The 14,342-nt window shown below is 36.0% G+C and overlaps 1 protein-coding gene across 6 annotated transcripts in view; it reads right to left on the bottom strand.

Moving 5' to 3' along the window:
* Positions 1-247: 247 nt before the first annotated feature.
* SOCS5 (suppressor of cytokine signaling 5) overlaps positions 248-14,342 on the bottom strand; it is a 58,091-nt gene continuing 43,996 nt past the window's right edge. For 5 of the 6 annotated variants that reach the window (XM_017512733.2, XM_017512737.2, XM_017512734.2 and 2 more), the window contains one exon: positions 249-4,395. In XM_017512733.2, the coding sequence (XP_017368222.1) occupies positions 2,773-4,383 (1,611 nt within the window). In that variant the 5' untranslated portion in view covers positions 4,384-4,395 and the 3' untranslated portion in view covers positions 249-2,772. Of the gene's footprint in view, positions 4,396-14,342 lie in introns of all 6 variants that reach the window. The other variant, XM_017512736.2, reaches the window with a different exon arrangement.

Genomic DNA, 14,342 nt, shown 5'->3' with positions numbered 1-14,342 from the left:
CGTGTGTGTGTGTGTGTGCGTGTGTGTGTGTGTGTGTGTAAGGGAATGAAGAGAATGAATGAGAATGGGTACAAATCAAAGCAACATTTTCTTGGGTTAATTATTTCAACTATAAAGATATATCTCAACTTTTAAAGAAATTCCTGGTTTATATTTAAATGCACTTTAAAAAGACCATAACACTTAAATTCAGTTGACAGGCTACAATGGGATTCAGAAAAGGACACAGTGAATATATAGACTTAGGTGCAATTCATGCTGGTGATTTTTCTTTTTTAAAATGTAAGCCACTAATATTTTAAGAAAAAAATTTAAACCAAAAATTGCATATTAATATTATACACAAACTGAAACAGAAGTGACTTTTAGCACAGTGTACACATGCTTACATAAACTCAAACACATTTAAAACAATTTCCATTTAACACAAGAAAGTTTTAAATACATAAAAGCATTAATATTTTCTATAAAACTACAGTTAGAACATCAATTTGCTACAAGCATATAAAAACATCAAGTGCTTTCTTGGAGTTTCAAGTTTCCTCTCTAAAACACAATCTTGCTTATATATATAGTCCTTTTCCAATAATCAGTATGGACTTTTTTTTTCCTTAAGAGGTTTATTTTCCAGGTACATTATAAGCTCAAGAAAATAGACCCAACAATTACGCAATATAATAATGTCATAACAACTTAATTGCACATAATGCTTTAAAGTAGGTTTGGATGAAGTTCTCAAACACTTTGGTATATGATCTTCAGGGACTTCAATAGAAACAACAGAAATTATAAGTCCCTTCAATCCCCATTTTGCTTTAAAATGGACAAGTCTTTGGTTAAAGTTCTACATTTTGGGCATTTATTTTTAATTAAGATGGTCCCCAAACCAATACACGGTACTGATGTATTACTAATTCACAAGACTTCATTCAATCTGCTTCTGATGCAGTGGGAGGTTACATACTCATTTACTATGTCATTGGATAGTTTCACTCTTTCACTTATAAGCAGAGAAATCAATAGGCTTACTATTTCTCTGTCAGTTCTGTTATAACCTAAACTGTACAGTAATTTGCAGTAACTATACATACTGTTCCACAGTATATGTGATTATGACTGATCAGATGTAGAGCATTAAATTTGGAGTTAGCTTATTCTGATAAGTCAATATTAGACTGTATAATAACTCTGCACTAACCATGGAAAGGTTGTTAGTTAATGCTTATTTAAAAACCCCAAACTATTCCATTTACAAGAGAAATTGTTGCAAATGTATAAAACAGCAGATATACAAGGAGAACACCAAACATACTTTATTAGCACAAAAAAGCAGCCATAACAAGGCACAGCAAGCAGAAACATACATTAGCAGTCAAAGAGTTAGTGTTGCATACAAATATAGCTTTTCTTTTTTGTAGCCTTGGCAATGACCATAGGGATGTAAAATAACATTCTGTAGCAGCAGGTAAGGGAACTATGGAGCACTCACCAGTGGTACAGAGCACATAAACAGAGAGACACAAGAATGGATTTGGCTACTTTAGTGCAAAATGTCTAGGACAGAACTGTAAATTCAGTCCAGTTACTAAGAAGCAAACACTAGAACTTGATATAACTTCCAAAAGAGCTCACTCAAGTAGTAGTACATATTATTCTAAGTGACAAAAAGGTGCTAAGTAAAGTTATTTACAGATATAATGGTTGTACAGTACCTTTTAACTCTGCAATTTAGGTTTCAGATTTTCCATTAAGAATTAACTGCACTGAAATTCCTATAAATTATACTTAAGCAATTCAGCTATGAGAGTTTACAAAAAAGAGATAAATACTGCCATCCAAATTATTAATTACAGTTCAACAATAATCTCAACATCAGCAACCACTGTAGTTACTATCATCTGATTTGTTTGGGCATCTCCTAGTCTCATGTACTTCATGGTTCACAAAATCATCCTGGGCATAGGAAAAGATCCAACTTTTATGAAACAACAATTAGACTGCACATCAACTGAAAAAAAATCACACGCAAGACTACATTGCAGCAGCTATTCCAAATGCCTGTTTTAAGTTAAAGCACTCACTTAAAAAATTAATACCTAGGGCCTTTCAATAAAATCCTACTACTAGCTTTCTAAGTCTGAAATTTTAAGAATGACTACTTAGAAAATCTGGTTTACTTAACAGTACCTTTTGCAGAAGAGAAAAGGTGTCTGATTACAAACTACATCAACACTGAAGTCAACTGCACTATGCCCTTGTGGCCAGAAAATTGCATTTTTTTCTAAAAGGAAGGCAGTCTTTTATTTTTTATTTTTTGGACTTCCAAAGCTTGATTTATAGTAACTACAAACATCACTACTTTTGGAAGGTTATAGAAAAACTCTTAGAAAAAATAATTTCAAACATTACTCACACTGTTGAAATACTCATCCAATATTAATAATTTGTTCTTCAGTAAGAAATAGAATTCTTCATAACAAATGCCCCAGAGTTGCCTCACTCAAACACTACAGCCATTAAAAACCAAACTGTTAGCGAAATCGACACAATGTTTTTGTAGTCTTACTGAACACCTGTAGCTCTATCCTCTGTTGTTCCAATAGGCACCATGTTTATCTGAATAAGTAACAGCAGGTCGCATCTGACAGATACTAACACTAAGCTTACGTACTGTATGAAAAAGCCTAACACTGCTACGTGTGCTTGCTATAAGTGTACTGTCTGATGCACATGAAAGCGGACCTAGTTAACACCCTTTGGGGACACGAGAGTTTACTTTGCCTTGACTGGTTCTCGTTCCAACCAGCGAACTCTAACTTTTTGTTTATAATGATATTCTTTTAAAAAATCCTGTAACATTGAGGGTAGAGGGAGCCCATCAATGCCATCATACGTAGTGCACCTGCAGATTACCGCACGGCAGATATACTGCAGGCTAAAAGGAAAAGTCCTATTTAGTGATATAGTAAGCAATGGTTCAAAAAACATGCATGAACTTGGATCTTTATAATGTTCTAAAAGTCCTGTTACAGTGGAGGAGTGAAATACACACGGGTCATGGGCATCAAAACTAAAGTTGTGATTCCACTGCTCAATTCGGGCATGCAGGGATCTGTTGTAACGTCGGAAGCTCACAGAGAAGAGGTAGTCCTCTTGTGCAGAGTCCCTGAGCAAAAACGTGCCTTCAGGTTTCCCTTCAAGAAGGGCTTCTGCTTCATAACGGTCCATCACTCCCCAGTAACAGGGATTCCCTGTAATTTGAAGCAAATCAGGCACAAGGCAGTGTATGTAATCAATCTGTGTGTGGACTTTCCAAGCTCCCTGTCTGCTAACATGGGTATGGCTGTCTCCAGATACCTGACGCTGCTTCTGCCTCCGTGACTGCAAACACAGGGTGGTTGCATCCTCTTCTGAGTCACAATTAGCTTGTGGAATTGCAGAACTGTCCCCACTTATTTCAGTCATTCCAGGAGCTAACTTTGGTCCCAGTTTATATAATGGATTAACCTGTGCAGTAGCTTCAAATGTATGTATTTGTGCATTGGGAGGGGGATCAACCCCTTCTTCAATGCTAAGCCGCCTTCTCTCTCTAAGCCTATCTTCTTCATCTTCTGTAGAAACCAAAGATGGATCAAATGTATCAAAAAATGTTGAATGTGGGCTCACAGGAGCTGTATGCTGTTTAATCAAATGCCATTTTTGAGCTAAATCGGAACCAGCAGGAAAAGGGCATTTCTCAAGCATTAATTCAGAAAGATGGATTTTTCTTTTATTGGAAAAGAGAGGCTTTGACTGCTTGCTGTAAGTTCTCATGGGAAAACACAAGCCCACAGTATCCTGCAACCGCTGTCTCAGAGAACGACTTCCTACAGTTCTGCTGGAAACACTGTCCATGTCGTGTACAGAACTTACGCCATAGCGCCTCTCTCTCCTTTGAAGTCCACTTCGAGTTCTACCAAACTTTTTATCAGTATCTAATGAACTCTGGGTCTTTGTAGAACAGGAATGTTTTTTCTTCCCACCCCACGGAGCATGTCGAGAGTAGGAATCTCTTCGTGCAAGTCTTGTTCCTGGGGTAACACAAGAATCATTATCCTTTTCAATGCTTATTTCAACAATTTGAGGGATTTCAGTGGCACAATTTTGATTTCTCCTTGAAGAATTCTTTGAAGGGCTTAATCCCAGTTCTAAGGCTACATTTTCTCTTAAGGGACTGCTTTGTTGCTGAGGAGTTGAGTCTCCTATGCTGATGTTTTTCTCTTTGACAGACAAACATCTGTTGGAGTTCATGTCCACATTTTCATTGTGGCTTCCTCCCTCATGACTGAAGAGATTCTGACACCTGTATTTGAAGTTATTCCACATTTTTCCCACTTTATCCATTGATTATAAAATCTAAAGACAAAACAGGAAAAAGAGAAAAATAAATTAATCAAAGTAGCATGTAAAGGTAGCTAATGCAGTGCCCATGCCCCTTCCCATTCAGAATTTCAGTGATACTGGCCAAGAGTTCACTGAAGCAATGAAGCAGTTCACTGCCCTGCTGAAGTGATGAGGCGCGTGTTCTATTGGGCAGCAGGAAAGCCACAGGGCCTTTTAGGCACTGACCTGTTCAAGCCAGTCCTTACTTCCCATTTCCCTTCCAGTAGCATATTTTGAACTCAGGTGAAAGGAAATAAACACTCAAACTCTGGTTTCTTTTTCCTGTGCATCAACCTGTCTCCTTAATTTGAATATTACAAAGGCAAAATATGCTCCATATTGTTGAAACACATTTCTATACAGCTTTTCAAAAGTTATAACCAGGAGCACATTTGTGTAACACAGTAAAATTAGTTCAAAACCTTTAATTAGTAGCAATCTTCCCAATTTCATGTAACCAGTTCCTTGTGATTCTAAGGTTTACAGCTTCATCACTTAGAAAACACCCTTATCTTCCCTCTCACTCTATAACATATCAAATGTATCCATGATTTTGAAGAAGCAGTTTGAGTACAAAAGAAATAAACTACAAACATATTTTTCTCTCTTTTTTTTCTTTCTTTTTTTGAGGCGGACTCTCATTCTGTTGTTCATGCTGGAGTGCAATGGTGCAATCTCAGCTCACTGCAACCTCCACCTTCCAGGTTCAAGTGAATCTCTTGCCTCAGCCTCCCGAATAGCTGGGATTAGAGGTGCACACCACCATGCCCAGCTAATTTTTGTCTTTTTAGTAGGGATGGGGTTTTACCATGTTGATCAGGCTGGTCTCAAACTCCTGATCTCAGGTGATCCACTGGCCTCAGCCTCCGAAAGTGCTGGGATTGCAGATGTGAGCCACCATGCCCAGCCAGGAAAGGTGTTTTTAAACTTCCCAATTCTTAATCCAGGAAGAGTTTGGAAATTAATAGTAGATAACAGAGAAAGGCTATGATACTATAGTACTCACAAGAACAAAAACCAAAAACATACAATTTGGCATCTTTATTCTTGTTCCTTCAAAAAAAATCTAAAGCAGTTTATGACACTTTGCAAATAAATTCTTTTAAGACTACAGTATCAACAGGCACACAACAATATCAACAGTAACTAAATGTCAACATTAAAGAAATGGAAAAACCTAAACTTAAAATTCAATTGGCTTTGTCACATTATGATAGCAGAAAACTTTGGCTGATATCTTGCCATAATTTTGACTTATTATTTTTGTCATAAATGCTTGTATTTTCAAGAAGCTGAGCAGGGATAAGAGAACAATAGAGAATAAACTTTCTTAGAATGAATTATAGGTCTTCCCATTAGTTTCTCACAGAAAAGGCTCTTGGATTAATGGAAACACAGCACAGAAAATTAATATCTGTGATATCATAAAATGTACTTTCAGATGATTTAATTCTTTATTAAAAGCATACTGTCAGGCACATAGGGAGTTTGCATAGTTGTTAATATATATTAGAATAAAATGTATTAGGCAAAACTGTTAAATCTCAGTAAAGTCTATTTTAGAACACTGCCTCCTCTGTCTTGCAAAAATCTTTTTTGTAAGCCTTTTTATGAGGTTTACGCCATTTGAACTTCACGTGCCTTGTTATCATTTATTATTCTTCTTAAGATTTCAGTTCCTTGCCCGTAGTCCTGTTAATGCAGCCTAATTCCTGCCATATTCTTGGTAACTCCATTATCTTGGTATATGTCCTCTTCCAATATCCTAGCCCTTTTCTATCCTAGTTTCTTCTCATTTATTTTAAAGTTGCTTTTTATTTTTACCTAATTCATATATTGGTAGTTTCAAGGTCAAAATACCACTACAAGACTCTTAACAAAAAATAGCACCACCCACCATGTGGCTACTAGAAAATTTAAAAGTAACATATGTGATTCAGGTTATATTTGTATTGAACAGTACTGATGGAGAGCAAAGGCCAGCGAACCAAAGCCTGAAGGCCAAATCTGGCCCACAGCCTGTTTTTGAAGGGATCCCAGCTCAGAAAAGTTTTTATATTTTTACAGGGACTAAAAAAAAATACACACACAAAGAACATTTGACAGAGACCACATGTAGTCTGCAAAGCCTAAAATATTTTGTATCTAGCCCCTTTCAGAAAAAGTTTACTGACCCTAATCTACCTATTTAAGATAAACTACATCACTCTAGACACTAGAAGAGCCACAATCAAGAAATCCAATAATTTAACTCTCTTCTCCATGTTTACAGATTTTGGAGCTATCTAAAGATACTTCTCTGACAAGCAAATTATAGCCCAAAAATAACTTTTAGAAAGTGACCTAACCTAAAACCACTCATCTCCTTACATAGATCTTTATAAGTTGTATGAATGAATATGGTATGCAGAAAACATTTGTACTTGCCAGGGTACAAAAGGCAGTTTCTAACACTGAACCCTCGGTTTGGTTTCACAGAGCATGAAATTTAGTTATTTCTCTATTCTTACTTTGGAGCATGTTATCAGATTGCATTGTGACAGAATATTCTAATTTAAAGAAAGGTATTATGCTCCATACTCCATGGAGATAGTTGATTTTCTGGACAGGTGAAATGTGATATGGGCAGCTGTACTATTAGGAAGGAAAAAATATTGACAGTAATTCATAGATTAGTTGACATAAGAATCAGGAAGGCATTTCAACTATCTTGGTATTAACAATGTCAGATTCAAACTTCTTTTGTTTTGCTGAATTTTTAGAAATGTGTTTCAGATAGGGCTGAAACCCTGTGAGATCTAAATGACAACTCTATTACTTTATGGTTTTATATAAAATTATACAGGAGCTAAAAAGTGTTAAATTTCAATTGCATTGATTTTAGAATAAAAGTTTATCATCCATTACAATCCCTTACATTTCTACACATGCTTAGCTATTCTTAAAACTATCCAAAATAAATTTCTAAAAAGTTATTCTTTCCCCAAAGGAATAAGTTAAAACTGATTTTATAATGTTTTGGGAAGTTAAATAGCTTTTGTTGAAAAAATAGATTTAACCAGATAAGCTACAAATTAGAACTACGGAAAATGAGGTCAAATTCCCTCACTACATAAATTTACATATATAAAAATGAAATAGTACAGTCAATGGCCCTTGTTAATGCCAAGTAGTATCTATTACAAAATTTACACAAAACAAAATAATTGAAATAGTTCCCAGGAGTTTATTTCAATGGGACTTAACCCATGCTTTGAGAAATAAGTTTAACATGTTTTAAGAATACATTAAGAGAGAACTATTATACTTACATAATTATGACAGTTATATTCTTAAAATATGCAGTTAAATTATAATAGTTATTATATTCTTAATGTTGAATGCCATAAAGAGGAAGAATGTGACAACTCAATTCCTTCCTCTACTATTCAATCTATCTAGACTTCTTAGCCATAACACCTTTCCAACAGAAAGTCCTTCAGTTACAGTAACAAAATTTGTGGCATGTAGGTTGATTAAAAGTATTTCTGTATCAAATTCAGGCACAAGAGGCAATTTAGGAGACAAGTTTTGATTGATATTTTGGTGGCATTTCAATAATTTTTAGAAAAAGATAATATAACATTTGACAGTAAAACTGACCCAGAATTTCAGGACTGTGTGGCTGTCATAGCTACAGCTTGGTAAAAAGAATTTTAGAATCACCTGGCCTTTTAAAAATGATTTATTTTTAATTGTTATTTAATATTAGGTTGAACCATATAAAATTGCTATTTTGTGGGTAAAAAATGAACATATAATTCAATCTCAGAGTTAAGCTATTACAGTGTACATAATGCATTAATACAGTAGACCATGTACACTCAAAAAAAGGTGGAGCCCTCTAATCTAGTATACCCAGACACCTGTGGTTCCCAGCAGTCGAGTTACACTTTTAGTTATGTTAGGTTCCAAACCTGTTCATGCCATTTATATTACTGTAACTTTGTGATTTAATTAAATGTTAATTAGCTTAATGAAATATGGAAGAGTGGGGAATTGGATAAAGTTAAGTGACTCTGAAATACTCAATAAAAGTGAAATACTTATGCTGCTGAATTAGGTATAGGCCAAGAAAATAGTTCAAAGAAATGGAAAAAATATTGCAAAGATCTATAAAGATTCTAAACTAAGAATTCATCTGAAGAGCCTAAATTCTTGTTCTACTTAAAAAACTCAAACTGGAATCTTACATGATATATTATGGGCATGGATTCCCCAATACAGGCAATATGGATCTACAACTAGTAGACCCATTCTGAAAGAAAAGGCCTTGGCTCTTTCAGTAGTGTTTGAACCAAAGCAACTCCATCTTGAATAGGGGCTGGGTAAAATAAGGCTGAAACCTACTGGGCTGCATTCCCAGGAGGTTAGGCATTCTAAGTCACAGGATGAGACAGGAGTTGGCACAAGATACAGGTCACGAAGACCATGCCGATAAAACAGATTGTGGTAAAGAAGCCAGCCCAAACCCACCAAAACTAAGATGACAACCAAAGTGGCCTCTGGTTGTCCTCACTGCTCATTATACGTTGATTATAATGTATTAGCATGTTAAAAGACACTCCCGTCAGTGCCATGACAGTTTATAAATGCAATGGAAACATCAGGAAGGTACCTTACATGGTCTAAAAAGGGGAGGAACCCTCAGTTCCAGGAATTGTCCACCCCTTTCCAAAAAACTCATGAACAATCCACCCCTTGCTTAGCATATGACCAAGAAATATCAATAACTATACTCAGTCAAGCAGCCCATGCTGCTGCTCTGTCTCTGGAGTAACCATTATTTTATTCCTTTGCTTTCTTAATAAACTTGCCTCTCTCTTTTCTATATTGACTCACCCTTAATTGTTTATTGCGAAGGTCCAAGAACCCTCTCTTGGGGTCTAGATTGAACCCCTTTCCATAACAGCTCCTTAATCAAAAGACTGGCAAATTAACATTAATATTCTTAAAATTAGAATAAACTATTTAAGGTATATATCCCTTCTTATGACTTCTCGCTTCATTAGACTTTATAGACAATTGGTTCTAGCTGAATCAGATAAGAGGTCTTCCTCAACAATCATAATTAAAATTTATAGTAGTGCCAGGATTAAGTAGCAAGCACAAAGTCCTAAAGATAATAGGGAAGCATGACCTAGTTTTGGGGTTGAGGAGCAAGGAAGACTTCTCTGAGGAGGTGATATTTCAAAATTTTATCCTGAAGGATAAGACGAAATGAATCAAGACAATGTTCTACAGGCAGAGGGAATAGCATTCGCAAAGGTCCTAAAGCAGGAATGAGCATGGCATGAACAATGGCTGAAGTTAATACAGCCCAGTGAGTGAGGGGAAACATGTCAAGATGAAGTCGGAGAGGTAGGCCTCATAATCCGTGATAAGAGAACAAGGGTGGATGCTGATATGGCACTGAAGGCTACCACAGGAGTCCAAGTAAGCACCTGACTAGGATGGTGACAGTAGAGATGGCTATGAGATGTTCAGAAGTCAAATCTATAGGATTGAAGATCAACTGAACATGGGAAATGAGGAGAGTTGTATAAAAAAATGACACTAGGAGACTAGCTCAGGCAAATGTAAGAACAGAGATGCTGTTTAGAGATAGCAAACACAAAATAAAACTATTTTGTGGGTAAAAATGAACTTAGATCTAAAAAAAAAAAATTAATGGGAAATAATTTAACAACTTGTAATGAATCCAAGAAAGAAGGGAAAAAAAGACCAATCCGGACAATGTGTGCCCCTTTTTTGGATAAGGCTTCTCTGACATCATAAGAGTAAGAAAAATTTGGCCAAGCACAGTGGCTCATGCTTATAATCCCAACACTTTTGGAGGCTGAGGCAGGAGGTTCGTTTGAGCCCAGGAATTTGAGGCCAGCCTGGGCAACATAGGGAGACCCTGCCTATAAAAAGATTTTCTAAAATAAGCCAGGCAAAGTGGCACGTACCTGTGGTCTCAGCTACTCAGGAGGCTGAGATGGGAGGATCACTGGAACCTGGGAGGCTGAGGCTGCAGTGAGCCAAGACCACACCACTGCATTCCAGGCTAGGTGACAGAGTGAGAAAATGTTTCAAAAAAGAAAGAAAAATAAAAAAGAAAATATAAACATCTTAAAATTAGTCTTTAGGAGGTTATTTGAGAAGGGTATCAGGAGAGGTAAAGGCAAATAAGGATAACTTTTAATCATGTAAGAAAACAAATGTAAAGAGAAGCATGTCGAACAAAATAATCAACTGGAAACTCCAAATAAGACAGCTTAGTTTTGGTTTTACCAATTAGCATGTAACATACAAATTTAGTTTTCAGTCACAGAAATCAAGAAATCTTTATTTTATTAACAACTGAAATTAAACCTAATCTATCAAAAGCTGAGAAGCTTAAAAGATTTTTAAAACATTCGTTTTAACATTTGCTGAGTACCACATGTGGACAACATGATGATACAGTTCAAGCTCTCAAATGTAAATATTTAAAGTTCTTTCTTTATGCCTATTTACTCTAAATTGACCAAAAATTTAAGCAAACTTTATTTGCCAGATACGAAATGCATAGCAGCTTAGAATCTGCAAATTAGAAGGATTGGGGATGTGGTTATAGAGGAATAGTACTATGAGTAAATACGCTGTCCAGAGCAAGAGAAGCCCAAAGAAACCTTAAAACGTGTAACAGCCCAGGGCCACAGACTACATGGATACATTATGCAAGACGTAAAAAAAGGAAACACATGAAGACATAAAACAAATATTTAAGAGACCAGTTGGGCACAGTGGCTCATACCACTTTGAGAGTCCAAGGCAGGCACATTGCTCAAGAGTTTGAGACTAGCCTGAGCAACAAGGCAAAACGCTGTTTCTATATACAAAAATTAGCTGGGTGTGGTGGTGTACACCTAGGGTCCCAGCTACTCTGGAGGCTGAGGTGGGAGGATCACTTGAGCCCAGGAGGTCAAGGCTGCATGAGCTGTGACTGCATCAATGCACTCCAGCCTAGCCAACAGAGCAAAATCCTGTCTCAAAAAAAAAAAAAAAAAAGGTAAGAGACCACTATGAACAACTATAAGCAAATAAATTTAAAAACTAAAAAGAAATGGCTAGATTTATGGCTAGATTTTTAAAAAAACATAAATTACCAAAGCTGACTCAAGAAGAAATTAAAAATCAATGGCCATTAAAGACTGAATCAGTAATTAAGATCTTTGCTCAAGGAAAACAGCAGCCCATGTGAAGTTTTCTAGGCAGAGGGAACTAATCTATCCAGCAACATTGATGTGTAATCACTGATGGCCAGAGCAAGAGGTCAAAAGAGATCCAACAGCCAGCTCAATAGGGCAAGAAAAAGAAATAAAGTCATACAAATTGGAAAAGATAAAATAAAACTTCATTTCTGATGACATGATTGTCTACATAGAAAACCCTAAGGAATCTTAAAAAATGAACAAAAGTAAACTAAGACACAGAGTCACAGGACGCAAGATCAACACACAAAAATCAATCACATAACTACATACCATACTAACAACAAACACGTAGAAACCAAAATTAAAAGAGATGCAACAAAGAATACAACCTTAAAGAAGATAGGCTGATAGGATATTTCTATACTCTAAAAGGAGAAGATTCAAATGGCAGGGTAGAAAACATGCTAGATATCCTAGAGTTACCACTGCCTTGCATTTACTATAGGGAGTGGTGAATCATAAGAATGTGGGTCTACAGTCTACTTCACAACCATATCAGGCCTATCCCTCCTCTCCATCTCCACTGCCCCCCAACAGGTTCAGTCTTCATCATTGGCATGGATGAATCAGCTGCCTAAATCGTCTACATTTCTCCATTCTCCCTTTTGAAACATCCTTCACAATATTGATTCCAGAATTTCAAGCATCAAAGAAAAAAAAAAAATCAAAGGGCTCTATATCTGGCTACTTCCTCTACCCTTTAAAAACTGGAAACAAAAGGTGCAGCAAAACAACAGATAATGGTATTATAATTTAGGAATACTGAGATAATATAGCTGGAATTATGCCATCTGGAGAATGAAGGTGATCAAATGGTTGTTTTTACATATACAGAGACTCTTTCTTTAAAAATGGGAATTCTGACTGCCACTCTTCAACCCTTCTAAAGACCAATACAAAGAAACTCTCAGGAAAATATTATAGTTCAAATGGTTAAAAAGGTAAATAAACAATCAAAAGAGATTTGTGAAGAGTCTTTCATGGGAAATGTTAAAGAGGATAAGCAACCTTCTGCCTCTAGCCAGCCCAGTTGTCCTTCCTGTACAAGCAACTCAATTAACTAACCTCAAAGATCTGTGATCTTTCTTTAAATATGAGAATTTTTAAAATAAGCAGAGCATTCCACAAACAAAATCAAATTATTTAAGGTCTCTAACATAGCACAACAGTTAACTACTAATTCTGATCATACTACTCTCCAATTAAATTAAAGTAAAATCCTAATGTATAATACTGTGTTATTTAAATAGTCTCATACTCCATAGCTAGAAATTGATCAGGTACAAATTTATGTTCAATTTGAACAATGTAAGTTTAGTGCTAGCTACAAAAACATGTAATCAAAGCAATACTCTTCTTCTAATACACACTTTCCCTTTCCTGTCTCCCCTAAGAGAACTTCCTACACAGTTTAAGGTATAGTCATTTCCCATAAACATGGCTTAAAATTGAGACTTCTTTTACAGATAAAGAAAAGTAGGTTTAAACAGTCTCAAGGATGTACTGAGCAGTTTAAAGTAGAATTCTCAATATTCTTTGACAAAGATGTAGTGCTTTATTAATATACCCAAAGTTCTTAGACGTTCTCTGAGATCTGAAATGAATTAGCACTTACTATCGACTTAAACAGTTCACATCATAATTGTTTGAAGTGTAGCAGGTAAAAATCCTTTGTTATTGCTTGCAGGTCAATCCTAGAAATCCACTTAAATGGGATAATCCTACATCTTGTTATGTAGTAGACTTTCTAATTTTCACAATAAAATGTAAAATTTTCCAGGGAAAATACTTAGATCTAGTATGGATGAACCACTCCACAACTATTTTCCAAGTACTAAACAGAAATCACAAATATACATAAAATAAAATCAGGTAAAAAAATCTTGATTATTATTTTGAAAGAACTAGTTTGGGAATATCTTACCACCCATACTGATTTTCTGTGCTCTATCTATTATCAAATTACTTCACCAGAAAGATATATATGTGGTTTGTACTATTTTGGCTCCCTACACAAATACTTTACCATAATTACAGCTTAATGTTATGGTCTCAACTTTTAGTTTATCAAATACGTGGTCTTGTATTATTCCATGTTCTGTAAAAATGGTATCAAAGGGTTGGGTGCGGTGGCTCATGCCTGTAATCCCAGAACTTTGGGAGGCAGAGGTAGCCGGATCACTTGAGGTCAGGAGTTCGTGACCAGTCGGACCAACGTGGTGAAACCCCAACTCTACTAAAAATACAAAAATTAGCCAGGTCTGGTGGTTCATGCCTGTAATCCCAGCTACTCGGGAGGCTGAGGGAGGAGAATCACTTGAAACCGGGAGGGGGCGGTGGCAGTGAGCTAAGATTTCGCCACTGTGATCTAGCCTGAGCAACAGAGTTAGACTCCTTCTCAAAAAAAAAAAAAAGAAAAAAAGTATCAAAGACATCACCCCTGATATAAAGACCCCCACAAAACAAATTCCTCTTTGACTTTACTGCCAAGGTTTCTCTTTAAAAAACTGATGTTTCCTTTACACGGAAAATGAGAAAAATATAATCCATTGTGTTTCTCCTTCCTTTTTTCCCTGCTATTACCAATAGAAAATACAAATGGAAGGCCTTTGTTTAAATTTCTGATATATTTGGAGATGC

Source organism: Cebus imitator, unplaced genomic scaffold, assembly GCF_001604975.1.
Source record: "Cebus imitator isolate Cc_AM_T3 unplaced genomic scaffold, Cebus_imitator-1.0 Scaffold476, whole genome shotgun sequence".
Classification (NCBI taxonomy): domain Eukaryota; kingdom Metazoa; phylum Chordata; class Mammalia; order Primates; family Cebidae; genus Cebus; species Cebus imitator.
The sequence above is the reverse complement of the archived record's forward strand: the minus strand, read 5'-3'. Positions and strand labels throughout refer to the sequence as shown.